At 41.4% G+C, this 12,098-nt stretch overlaps 1 protein-coding gene across 1 annotated transcript; it reads right to left on the bottom strand.

Moving 5' to 3' along the window:
* Nucleotides 1–367: 367 nt before the first annotated feature.
* On the bottom strand, nt 368–9,158 carry LOC132975128 (glycine N-acyltransferase-like). Its single transcript, XM_061039445.1, has 5 exons — nt 9,021–9,158; nt 3,227–3,337; nt 1,794–1,902; nt 1,523–1,649; nt 368–985 (listed from the first exon to the last, which is right to left on the bottom strand). The coding sequence occupies exons 1-5, from the start codon at nt 9,090–9,092 to the stop codon at nt 586–588; spliced, it is 819 nt and encodes a 272-aa protein (XP_060895428.1). The 5' UTR covers nt 9,093–9,158; the 3' UTR covers nt 368–585.
* Between the last annotated feature and the right edge of the window lie 2,940 nt (nt 9,159–12,098).

The following is a 12,098-nucleotide window of genomic DNA, read 5'->3' as shown; positions in this document are numbered from 1 at the left end:
GGAAAAACATCTACAAAAAATCCTTCATTCCCTCTGCAATAACCATTCTGAACAAAATCAAATAGACCCCCCTTTTTAGAAACTGTTGTTTTTCAGTCCTCTTTTAACCCACTGCACTTTCTGTTTTTAATGTAAGTTGTGTTTATTGTTGTGGAGAATTTCTGTCTCTGTTGGGACAGACAATAAAGTATATCTATCTATCTATCTATCAAATCACACAACTTAGAAAGTCCAGAATCTTAAAAGTGAACACATTATCCTCCTTTTCAACAAGTTTAATAAAAGCTCCCCGAATCATCTCTGTGAAGTTTCCACTGATCCTAATAATAATAATAAAGTTTATTTATAAAGCACTTATTTAAAACCAACGTCACAAAGTGCTTTACAGAAAAAAGAAAAATCCCAACAGTCAAATACACAAAAATAAAATCCTATTAAAAAAGCATGAAAAATAAAACAACAGTGCAGCAATCATCCAATGAACAGAGAAAAGAGAAACAACCGAGACAGAGATTGGCAATTTCAGTTTTGTCAGCGTTTCATTTGAGATATTTCCTGTGGAATATAAAACCCTGCTGTAAGTATTTAAAACTCATTGAACTCAAACCACGCCCCTCTGTATGAGGGCGCCTCAGTGAAGCCCAGCTTTGTAAAGAGCCTGTGGGAGAGCGTGTTCTCCTCCTCGATGAAGCAGTACACCGGGTACCCCTCAGCGTGGAGCCTCCTCGCCATGCTGCAGATCAGGACTTTGGCATAACCTTTACCTCTGTGCTCAGGCAGCGTGTACAGCATGCCCATGGAGCATTTATTATACACCAGGATCCAGGACACGGGCTGATCTTCGTCATCCAGCACGCAGCAGGAGGGGAAGTTTAGGATCATGTTTCTAATCAGAACGAGAGCCTGATCGCTCTTGGAAAACTTCCACGTCTGATTCACCAAGCTGACGTGCAACTCGTCCAGAGAGCTGAGTGACATCCCCGAGCTGAAGAAGAAGAACAGAGCAGATTAAAGCTGAGTTCAGGCTGGGGAGAAACTAATCTGACTGGTCTTTTTGAGGGAACGGTTTCCAAGTCTAGAGCTGCTGCCGCTGCCAGGACACGATTAATTCACATTGTTTTCATGATTTCTTGGTGATATTTCCTTGAAAGAGAAAAAAAAATGTACGCACCCAACCATACAGTCACTACGGAGGGAAGTAACATTTCTCTCAACCTAGCAACAATGAACGAATCAAGCACCAGAGGAGGTTTGTGACCCTGTATAAACCAGCTCTCTCAGAACGCTCCGTTTTGGTGTGTGTGTCTCTTTAAATGCAATGACCCCCCCCCCCCCATAAAATTTAAGATATGGTCCTCAAAAACCTCAAACTACCAAATTTATAGGGTCAGTCCCTTCCAGATTCACGGTGTAGGGATTAAAACGAAGAGAGACAACACCCCCCCGATCCTCCGGTAGTCTAGGACTGATTAAATGTAAATAATGATTTTGTAAAGGAATCGCTGCATGAATAGACTCTTACCTGTCTATATCAGGAAGGCTGGAAACATCCTGCAGGAACATCAATCGACACACGTGCTGCTCACGGCCCGGCGCTTCTTTTTCTGACGCCACTGATTTAAATATTTCCGTGTAGCCTTGATCAAATCCTTGGACAGAGTCGTGAAGATATTGATTACATTCATGAGACACAGAAACTGAAAAATGTTGTTGAAGGTGCTTGGTTCTGTGTTTCTTTTAATTATTCAGAAAATGTATAATGTCAAAGAATAAAAGGGCTCATTTGCTCTCACCAAGACAGAGGAACCTGGTCCAATCGATGACCGACGACTTCCTGATGGTTTCTTCAAGACTGGTTTTATCATTTGCAAAAATAAGGACATCTTTGAAGAGGTCGCCCTTCTGTAAGAAACATGATATTAACATTGTGCGTGCAGGAAAACAAAAGAGCCCTTTGTTTACATATCAAGAGTTCAGCTCAGCTGTGGAATAATTGAAGAGAACCCTAAATGTAGGAAAACGTTTACAAGCCATCCGGTCCCTGCATGACCAAAGTGGGAGCTGTGTCCGCATCCTCATGCACAAAGTCAGACGCACTCCCTGTGCTTGTTAGGGTTACCCCTTGTCACCAATTCATGGACAGGATCTCATGTTGCAGGAAGGGGGAGGAGGGTTTCCAGTTTCAGGGGCCTCAAAATCTCATCTCTGCTTTTTTTGCAGATGATGTGATTTTGTCGGCTTCCTCACACTCCAGCGGGCAATGGGGCGGTTTTGCAGCAGAGTGCAAAGTGGCTGAGATGCCGACCCCTCTCTTTGCCCCCAATTCTACAATTCTACAATTCTACAATTCACTTAGCAGACACTTTTATCCAAAGCGACGTACATCAGAGAGTAAATATAGAAAAAAGGGAACAATGTGAGTAAGAGAAAACGATCAGCTTTGAGTCTGATTGGACACACAGGTGCTGACAGGAAGTGACCAGAGGCAAAGCACAACATTGAGGGCAGTTCTTGAGAGCTCTAATCAGTATAGAAACCATCTTATAAGTCGTCGTTATCAAACAAAAACCATCGTCATTACCATCATCATCATCAATAATATGGAGACCATCATCATTAAGTTAGTAGGTATTCATGAAAGAGCTGGGTCTTTAGCTTTTTCTTAAAGGTGCAGAGGGACTCTGCAGATCACATGGAGTTTGGAAGTTCATTCCACCACCGGGGGGCGACAGAGGAGACGAGTCTAAGTGAAGGAGTTTAAGTATCTCGGTGGTCTTGGATGGGGTAAGATGGACGGTGAGATTGACAGGCTGATTGGCTCAGCGTCGGCAGTAATGCGGGCGTCGTACCCAGCCCTGGTGGTGAAGAGGGAGCGGAGCCTGAAGTCCAGGCTTTCCATTTACTGGTCAATATTGGTTCCAAACCTCGCTTGTGGCGATGAGCTTTTGTGACCGAGAGAATAAGATTGCAGATACAAGCGGCTGAGGCTTAAGGTTTGTAAAGAAACTGCACACTTATTGATAATAGCGCCGATGACCATAAATCATCAATCTACATATAACTTCAGGGTCTAACTTCTTACCTCACTATACCGCTTTAGAACAATCAGAGGACACACTGTGATACAATTACTTCCATGCATGCAGAGAGGATGACTTTCTCAATCTTTTCCAGAGCTGTGTGATCTTATATTTAACAAACATATTCAGGCAGCTTCTGTGATTACCTCTCTACATGTTGGTCTGCAGATAAGGACGTTAAAGACAGGCCATCTGTCCACAAACACCGCCAAAGGATCCGAACGGACTCGGTTTCTGTGCATCAAAAAACCGTAAACCTGCAACATAGAAACAACAAGTTACTCTTACATCCAATAAATAGTTCGATCTGTTGTGAAGAAAGTCAACACGTATGTAAAAAAATGAAACAACAAAAAAGATGAATCAGTGCATGGATGGAGGAGCCCTCTGGCGCCCTCTTGTGGCCTCACAAACAGCAACACACAGGAGGGGCTGTGCAAAGATGAAAATACAAGTTTAAAGGTGGAGCCACCACATGAACAGAGGCTGTGGTCCTTTAAAGCGGGCGGACCCGGGATCGAATCCGACCTGTGGCTCCTTTTCCCGCATGTCATTCCCCACTCTCTCTCTCTCTCTCCATTGTTTCTGACTCTATCCTCTCTCCTCTGTCTCCAATAAAGGCGCGAAAAAGCTAAATAAATAAATCTTTAAAACAAATTCATTTACTTTGTATGAAATGTTCTGATGATGTAACTGGACGTGTTTTACTGACGCACACATCAGAGCACTGAGCACATTTCACATCTTATCTCAGGTTCACTTAAATCCACTATTTTCCCCGTGTTATGAAATGCAATGACTTGTTTTGTTACAAAATGGCTTCACAGGGAGCACGCCGGAGTTGTTGGGGGTTCAGTGCCTTGCCTAACTCAAGGGCACCTTGGCAGTACTTTGCACCTCTCCAACCACACCAACTTCTAAACTTTGGTCCACAACGGGGACTTGAATTGACCCAACCGGTTCCCAACCCAAAATGTAAAAGCCTGTTACTCACTCAAGGTTTAAAAGGCAATGGGAAGGTTTTGGGGAATTGTTCAGGAGAAAATTACAAATATTTTTAACTTAGAGAAACGACTTCACCCAGTTAATATCATACTTGGTATTACTCCAGGAAAAGAGAAGGAAGGGGACAAATATTTGTACACAATAATACGCATAGCTGCATTAAAGAAAATTAATCCAGCAAATTAATTATCCAGCCAAAAAGCTGGCTGGATGATAAACCCCCGTCTATTAATGCATGGAAGTTAACAGTGGAAGATATGAAAGAAATGGAAAGAATTACGTATAGGCTAAGAAACAAAGAAGATGAATTCATGTGTTACTGGAGTAAATGGATAAAGGAAACAGATAAAGTGGAATTATAACAGGTATGTAAATTAAATTATATTAAATCAACTCAACTTTTTTTATTTGTATAGCGTCAACTCATAACAAGTGTTATCTCGAGACACTTTACAAGAAGCAGGTAAAATACCTTACTCATTGTCTGTTAACATTACAAAAGAGCAGGTAAAAAGACCTTACTCATTGTTATGTTACATAAAGCAGGTAAAAGACCTTACTTATTGCTATGTTACAAAGATCCGGCCTATCCATCATGAGCACTTTAGCAAAGCAGCAAAAGTTACAGTGGTAAGAAAAAACTGCCTTATTAAAAGGCAGAAATCTTCGGCCGGATCCCCGGCTCATGACGAAACAGTCTTCACAGGCCTAGACTGCGCCGGGCTTGGAAAGGGATAGGGGGAGAGATGGGATAAGATGCAGGAAGAGGGATAGAGAGCAAGGGGGTGGGGGGAGGTAGACCGTCCATCAGCAATCCGATGGGGAGGGGATTGGGTGTGGGGGGTTGTTCTGGCAGGCCGCCAACCCACGATCCGGTGGGGAGGGGGTAGTGGTGGGGTGGGGGTTGTTCTGGCAGGCCGTCAACCGACGATCTTGAGGAGCCTAGGAGAGCTCAAGAGCTCCCAGGAAAGTAGGTGGTTAGTGACTGAGATTTATAGATAGATACATGCAGTAATATGATGTACTGTATATGCAGAGAGAGAGAGAGAGAGAGAGAGAGAGAGAGAGAGAGAGAGAGGAGCTCAGGGTGCCAGTTCCCCCGGTAGTCTATAGCAGCATAACTAAGAGCTGGTCTACACCAGCACCAGCCCTAACTATAAGATTTATCAAAAAGGAAAGTTTTAAGTCTAATCTTAAAAATACAGACTGTGTCTGCCTCCCGGACCCCGGCTGGAAGGCGGTTCCAGAGGAGAGGAGCCCGATAACTGAAGGCTTTACCCCCCATAGTACACTTGGAGACTGTAGGTACCACCAGCAGGCCTGCACTCCGGGACCGCAACGCTCTCGAGGGACAGTACGGCACTAGTAGCTCCTTAAGATAAGATGGTGCCTGGCCATTTAGAGCTTTGTAGGTGAGAAGAAGGATCTTGAATTCTATTCTAGACTGTATAGGGAGCCAGTGCAGAGAAGCCAGGACAGGAGTGATGTGGTCCCATTTCCTGGTTCTGGTCAGTACAGGAGCTGCAGCATTCTGGACCCGTTGAAGAGTCTTTAGAGATTTGCCAGAGCACCCTGACAAAAGAGAGTTACAATAATCCAGTCTGGAGGTAACAAATGCATGAACTAGTTTTTCTGCATCACTTTGCGACAGGATATTCCTGATCTTGGATATATTACGAAGGTGAAAGTAGGCTGTTCTTGAAACTTGACTGATGTGAGAGCTAAAAGACATATCTTGATCAAAAAGAACTCCTAGATTCCTAACAGTGGTGCTAGATGCCAGGCTGATGTCATTAAGGACAGTCACATCACTAGAAAAAGTCTCTCTGAGGTTCTTAGGGCCTAGCACAATAACTTCAGTCTTGTCTGAGTTAAGTAGCAAAAAAATTCTGGTCATCCAGGTCCTAACGTCCTTAAGGCATGTTTCTAGCTGACATAACTGACTGGTACCATCAGGCTTCATTGATACATAAAGCTGAGTATCATCTGCATAACAATGAAACTGTATGGAGTGTTTCCTCATAATATTTCCCAGAGGAAGTATATATAATGTAAAAAGAATTGGTCCAAGCACTGAACCTTGTGGGACTTCATGGCAAACTTTAGTGTGCATAGAGGACTCATCATTAACATGTACAAACTGAGATCGGTCTGATAAGTAGGATTCAAACCAACTTAAGTCCCTGTAATTCCAAGCAAATGCTCCAGTCTGTACAACAGGATCCGATGGTCAATGGTGTCAAAAGCAGCACTAAGATCTAACAAGACGAGCACAGACAGAAGTCCCCTGTCTGAGGCTAGAAGTAGATCGTTTGTAATTCTAACTAGTGCAGTCTCAGTGCTATGGTGGACTCTAAATCCTGACTGGAACTCTTCAAATAAACTGTTGTCATGGAGAAAGTCACACAGCTGATTAGCTACCACCTTCTCCAGGATCTTTGAGATAAAAGGAAGGTTAGATATAGGTCTGTAGTTAGCCAGAGTTCCTGAGTCCAGAGTAGGCTTTTTAAGTAGAGGTTTGATTACCGCTACTTTAAATGTCTGTGGTACATAGCCTGCCAGTAAAGACATATTGATCATATCTAATATGGAGTTGCTAACTAAGGGAAAGACTTCCTTAAACAGCTTGGTTGGGATTGGGTCTAAAAGACAGGTTGACGGTTTCGATGCAGAAATAATGGAATATAACTCTGAAAGGTTGATTGGAGAAAAACAGTCGAGACTAATATCTGGTCCTGGAACTGTCTCTGCCGTATCAGACGTATCTGCACCAGGTAAGGGCAGGAGGTTACCAATTTTATCTCTGATGTCTAGAACTTTGTTGTTGAAAAAGCTAAGGAAATCATTACTGCTGAGGGCTAGAGGAATACAAGGCTCAATGGAGCCATGACTCTCTGTCAGCCTGGCTACAGTGCTGAAAAGGTATCTAGGATTGCCTTTGTTTTCCTCGATTAGAGAGGAGTAGTAGGGAGCTCGGGCGTGACGTAGAGCCTTCATATATCTTCTATGACTATCCTGCCAGAAAAAACGAGATTCTACCGTTTTGGTCGAACGCCATATTCTTTCAAAATTCCGTGATGATTGTTTCAGAGTACGGGTTTCTGAGTTGAACCATGGAGCCACTCTCCGCCGCTTGACAACCTTCTGTTTCAGGGGAGCAATCGAATCCAGAGTAACTCTCAGCGAATCCACTGCACTATCAACAAACTGATCTAGCTGAGAGGGACTAAAGCTATCGTAAGAGTTTCCAACTGGGTTGAAACACGGTACTGAATCAAAAACAGCTGAAATAGCTTCCTTAAATCTAGCCACAGCACTATCCGACAAACTTCTAGAAAGCACACCTCTTCCAGGCAGAGGTAATTCTAGTAGGACAAAATCAAATGTAATAAAAAAATGGTCTGATAGCAGAGGATTTTCTAGGAAAACTGTAAGGTTATGGATTTCAATTCCATAAGCTAAAACAAGATCCAGGGTGTGGTTAAAATGATGAGTAGGTTCGTTTACACCCTGGGTGAAACCAATAGAGTCTAATAGTGACATGAAAGCTGTGCTCAGGCTATCATTTTCAACATCCACATGGATATTGAAGTCACCTACAACAATTATTCTATCACTGCTAAGGACTAAGTCTGATAAAAATTCTGCAAACTCAGATAAAAACTCAGAATATGGGCCAGGAGGGCGGTAAACTACAGCAACTAGAACTGGCTGAAAGGTTCTTGAGACTGGATGTGGAAGACTAAGAACAAGGCTTTCAAAAGAAGAAAAATTCAGCTTTGGTCGAGGGTTAACTAAAAGACTGGAATTAAAAATAGCTGCTACTCCACCACCTCGTCCGGTGTCTCGAGGTATATGAGTATTAAAATGACTGGGAGGAGTGGATTCATTCAAACTAACATATTCATCTCGACACAGCCAGGTTTCAGTCAAAAAAAGTAAATCAATGTGCTGATCTGATATCAGATCATTCACTAAAAGAGATTTGGATGCTAAGGACCTAATGTTCAAAAGTCCACAGTGAATCCTCCGATCTTGTAGCAAAATCGTATTCGTAGTTTTGATTCTAATCAGATTCTGATGATTCACGCCGTTTGGATGACTTATAAAAACGGGTCTGGGCCGGGGGACAGACACAGTACCTATAGTATAACTACAGTTCGATTCAGAATTACAGCTATAGTGACTGGGAGACAGATCTAAGTGTAAGACTGCAGCTCTGCCTCCTGGTCTGAACTCTGAGTTGTTGTCAGGGTTTTGGACTAATAACCTCTGCTATGTTTCTAGATAATAGAGCCGCACCGTCCAAAGTGGGATGGATGCCGTCTCTAGCTAGCAGACCAGGTTTTCCCCAAAAAGACTGCCAGTTATCTATGAAGCCCACATCGTGTGCTGGACACCACCTCGACAGCCAGCGGTTGAGTGAAGACATGCGGCTATACATGTCATCACTGGTCTGATTTAGGAGGGGTCCAGAGAACACTACGGAGTCCGACATCGTCTTAGTACACACCGACTCCACATTAACCTTAGTGACTTTTATTAAAGAGAGTAGTGAAAGAACAACCCCCCCTATTTTAATTTTATTATTATTATTATTATTTTTCTTATTATTAGTATTATTTTTTCTTTCTAAATCTTATTTTAATTATCTTTTTTCTCTTCGTACCTGTTCTTTGGATTTTTATTTTATTTCATGTTGTATGTATTCTTGTATGTTTAAAAAATTATATATAAAAATATGCCAGGATGAACAAAATATGTGATGAAATATGACAACTTGTAATGTAGTAAAACAGCCTGCAATAAAGTATTAAAAAAAAAAAAAAAAAAAGGTTTAAAAGGCTTGTAAGTAAATATCAGTCTTAGTTGACTTAGTTTTAAATGTCGATATTGTAAAAGAGTATTTTAAGTAGATATGATGATGATACACACCGGCAGTGAGCGAGGTAAATATCTCCTCAGCTCAGTCTCTGCCACTTTCAGCTGCTGCTCGCTCAGCTCCATCGTCACTGGAGAGAAAAGTTTGAATCCCGTTTGGAATAAAAAAAAAAAAGGAAAAAAGTTTTGATTCCTGTTCACAGTTCTCGTCCTTTCTCGAGCCGGTTGCTCCCAGTGGCCTTTGGAATTTTGTTTTGTTGAGGAAGCCAGGTGAGACAACACCTGTAAACTACAGGCACCTTTTTAAAGAGGCGTGCCCAAAGGTGGACACTAGAAATATAATTGCCCCCCCAGCAATGCAAAACTAACTATTCTGGCTGTGGTGCAACAGGTTGCTTGCTATTGCTATTTGAAAACTTCCACGTCTGATTCACCAAGCTGACGTGCGACTCGTCCAGAGAGCTGAGTGACATCCCCGAGCTGAAGAAGAAGAACAGAGCAGATTAAAGCTGAGCTCAGGCTACAACTGGAAACTTTAAAAAATGTTGTTCCTTCATGCAAATGAGAAGAAACTCTACAAATAAAGTCTGTATTCATTTTCATTTTGTTAATCATGTGCTATTTCCACCTGGGAGCCAAGCTTACAGGTGCAGCTCATCAGACTGATGTCAGTGAGCTACACTCAAACTTACTCAACTTCCACCCAAAGTTTACTGAGCTATGGGTTATTTTAGTCTGTGCTGCACATTCTGTTCATGCACTCCTGTTTCTTCATGTGAAACAGTGTAACACATGTGGTGGCCTGTCCAGAGAATCTGTCCTCTGACTGGATTTTCAGGTTTTGGTTGCCTCAAGACATTTCATGAATGCACCTACAAAGTAAAAAAAATCCTCCAGATAATCTGGCAATACCTGTCTATATCAGGGAGCTTGGAAACGTCCTCCAGTATCTTCACTTGACATACGGCCAGCTCTCGTCCGGGCGCTTCTTTTTCTGATGCCACTGCTTTGAATAACCCGATGTGGCGATGATCGAATCCTTGGACAGAATCATGCAGATAATAATTAAATTTACAGAAAAGAGCATTTTTAAAAAGTGTGTCAACCCTGCTTTGTTTTTGTCTTTCTTTAAGTCTCCTACAAGTCATTTATCAGACACTTATATCTAAAGCAACGTACATCAGAGAGTACGAAACAAAACAGCAAACAGCTTTAAGTCTAATCGAACAAACAGGTGCTGACAGGAAGTGACCACAGGTGCTGACAGGAAGTGACCAGAGGCAGAGAAACAACATCGACAGCTGTTCTTGAGAGCTCTAATCAGCATCAAAATCATCCTAAAAATCATCATCATCATTAAGTTAGTAGGTATTCATAAAGAGCTGGGTCTTTAGATTTTTCTTAAAGGTGCAGAGGGACTCTGCAGATTAAACATTAAACATAAATGTTAAAGTTCCATATTCTCTTCAGCCAGTTTCAATAAGTGTCAGAGCTCCTCAAAACATGTGTGTGAAGTTTCTTGTTCTAAATCCACTCTGATCCTGTATTTGATCATGTCTATAAACCCCTCTATTTCAGCCCTGCTCAGAACAGGCTGTTTCTGTGTCTGTAGCTTTAAATATGTAAATGAGTTGTGTCTGACCACGCCCCCTGTCTGGAAGGTGCTTGGGTGTACTCGGTGCTTTCTCGCTCCATGTCCTATTGTTTACGGTGAGAAGGCAGACTCAGAGGGCAGAACAAACACCTAGCTGTGGGAGTGTCACCCACCTGGGGGAGGGGCTACTGCCCTTTGTGATGTCATGAAGGGAACATCTCCAAACAGCCTGTTCTGAGCAGGGCTGAAATAGAGGGGTTTATAGACATGATCAAATACAGGATCAGAGTGGATTTAGGACAAGAAACTTCACACACATGTTTTGAGGAGCTCTGACACTTATTTACAATGAAGAAGAAGAAGAGGAGGATATGTGACTTTTACATTTATGTTTAAAATGTCACTCCTCTGTTCATCTCCCTCCACTATGCGCTGCCTTCTTCCAGATTTAGAATTCCTTTAGATAAAGCACAAGAGCTGTTTCATTTCAAATGGCTTCTTATCTTTGTAAACTGTTTACGACTGTAAATGTGATCATCTTTTAAAAGTCTGTGTTTCAGATTTCACTTTTAGTGAAACAACTTTGTAATGCATTATCATCAAAATTACCTCATGAAACACACAATGTTTAAAAATTAAACACATTTTAACAGCATGTGATTGTGTCGATGTGTCTGGGTATTAAAGGTCACATATATACGTAAATCTCATGTAAACGTTAGTGAACATGTTGCACACTGATGTAAAATGCAGGAGAGTGTCACATTACAAATATTTCCTCATCTATACATAAACAGAGTTCCTGAAAATCTTCACCCTGGAAGGAGTTTTCCAAATGTACATTTTCAGCGACCTAAAATGCATTTTGCATACCAAAGGACAAAACACAGAGAGAAAGCTACGTTAAAAGAACGCCTACGTGTGGACTATAGTCCTTCAACCCAGAAATTTATGTTTGTCCTCTGTGTGGGACATGAATCTCCAAAGGATATTTCTAAAACCTGTTGGGCCCTGTAGAGGACAATCTGGTCTTTGTAATGAGCGGCGCCATCTCGACTAACACATTTTATGGTGGCAAGAGAGGTAAGGCGTTGGTATTAAACTAAAACTACTACTACCACTACCCACATGACCTGCTTCATTATTATCATTACTAACATTGTATTATTATTATTATTATTATTATTTAGCATCAATATATATATATACTGTACATTCTATATATTTTTATTATATTAGTCTATATTATATAACATTTCATTATATTACACTATATTGTTTATATTATATTATACTACATTATATTATATAACTGCACTCTGCATTACTGTGGTACAACACTGCCTCTCTTCTCTGCTGTTTACATTACTTGCTGCTATTTATCATACCAAGTCACTTTAATCATCACACACCCTGCATAGTTAACTTCATCATTCATTTTGTACTTGTATATACCCCCTATTTTTATTTATCTTCTCTAATCTATTTTGTTTAATGTGTATTTTGTATTTTGAGCTTACTTGTCTGTGCTGCTGTAA

Source organism: Labrus mixtus, chromosome 6, assembly GCF_963584025.1.
Source record: "Labrus mixtus chromosome 6, fLabMix1.1, whole genome shotgun sequence".
In the NCBI taxonomy this organism is placed as follows: Eukaryota; Metazoa; Chordata; class Actinopteri; order Labriformes; family Labridae; genus Labrus; species Labrus mixtus.
The sequence above is the reverse complement of the archived record's forward strand: the minus strand, read 5'-3'. Positions and strand labels throughout refer to the sequence as shown.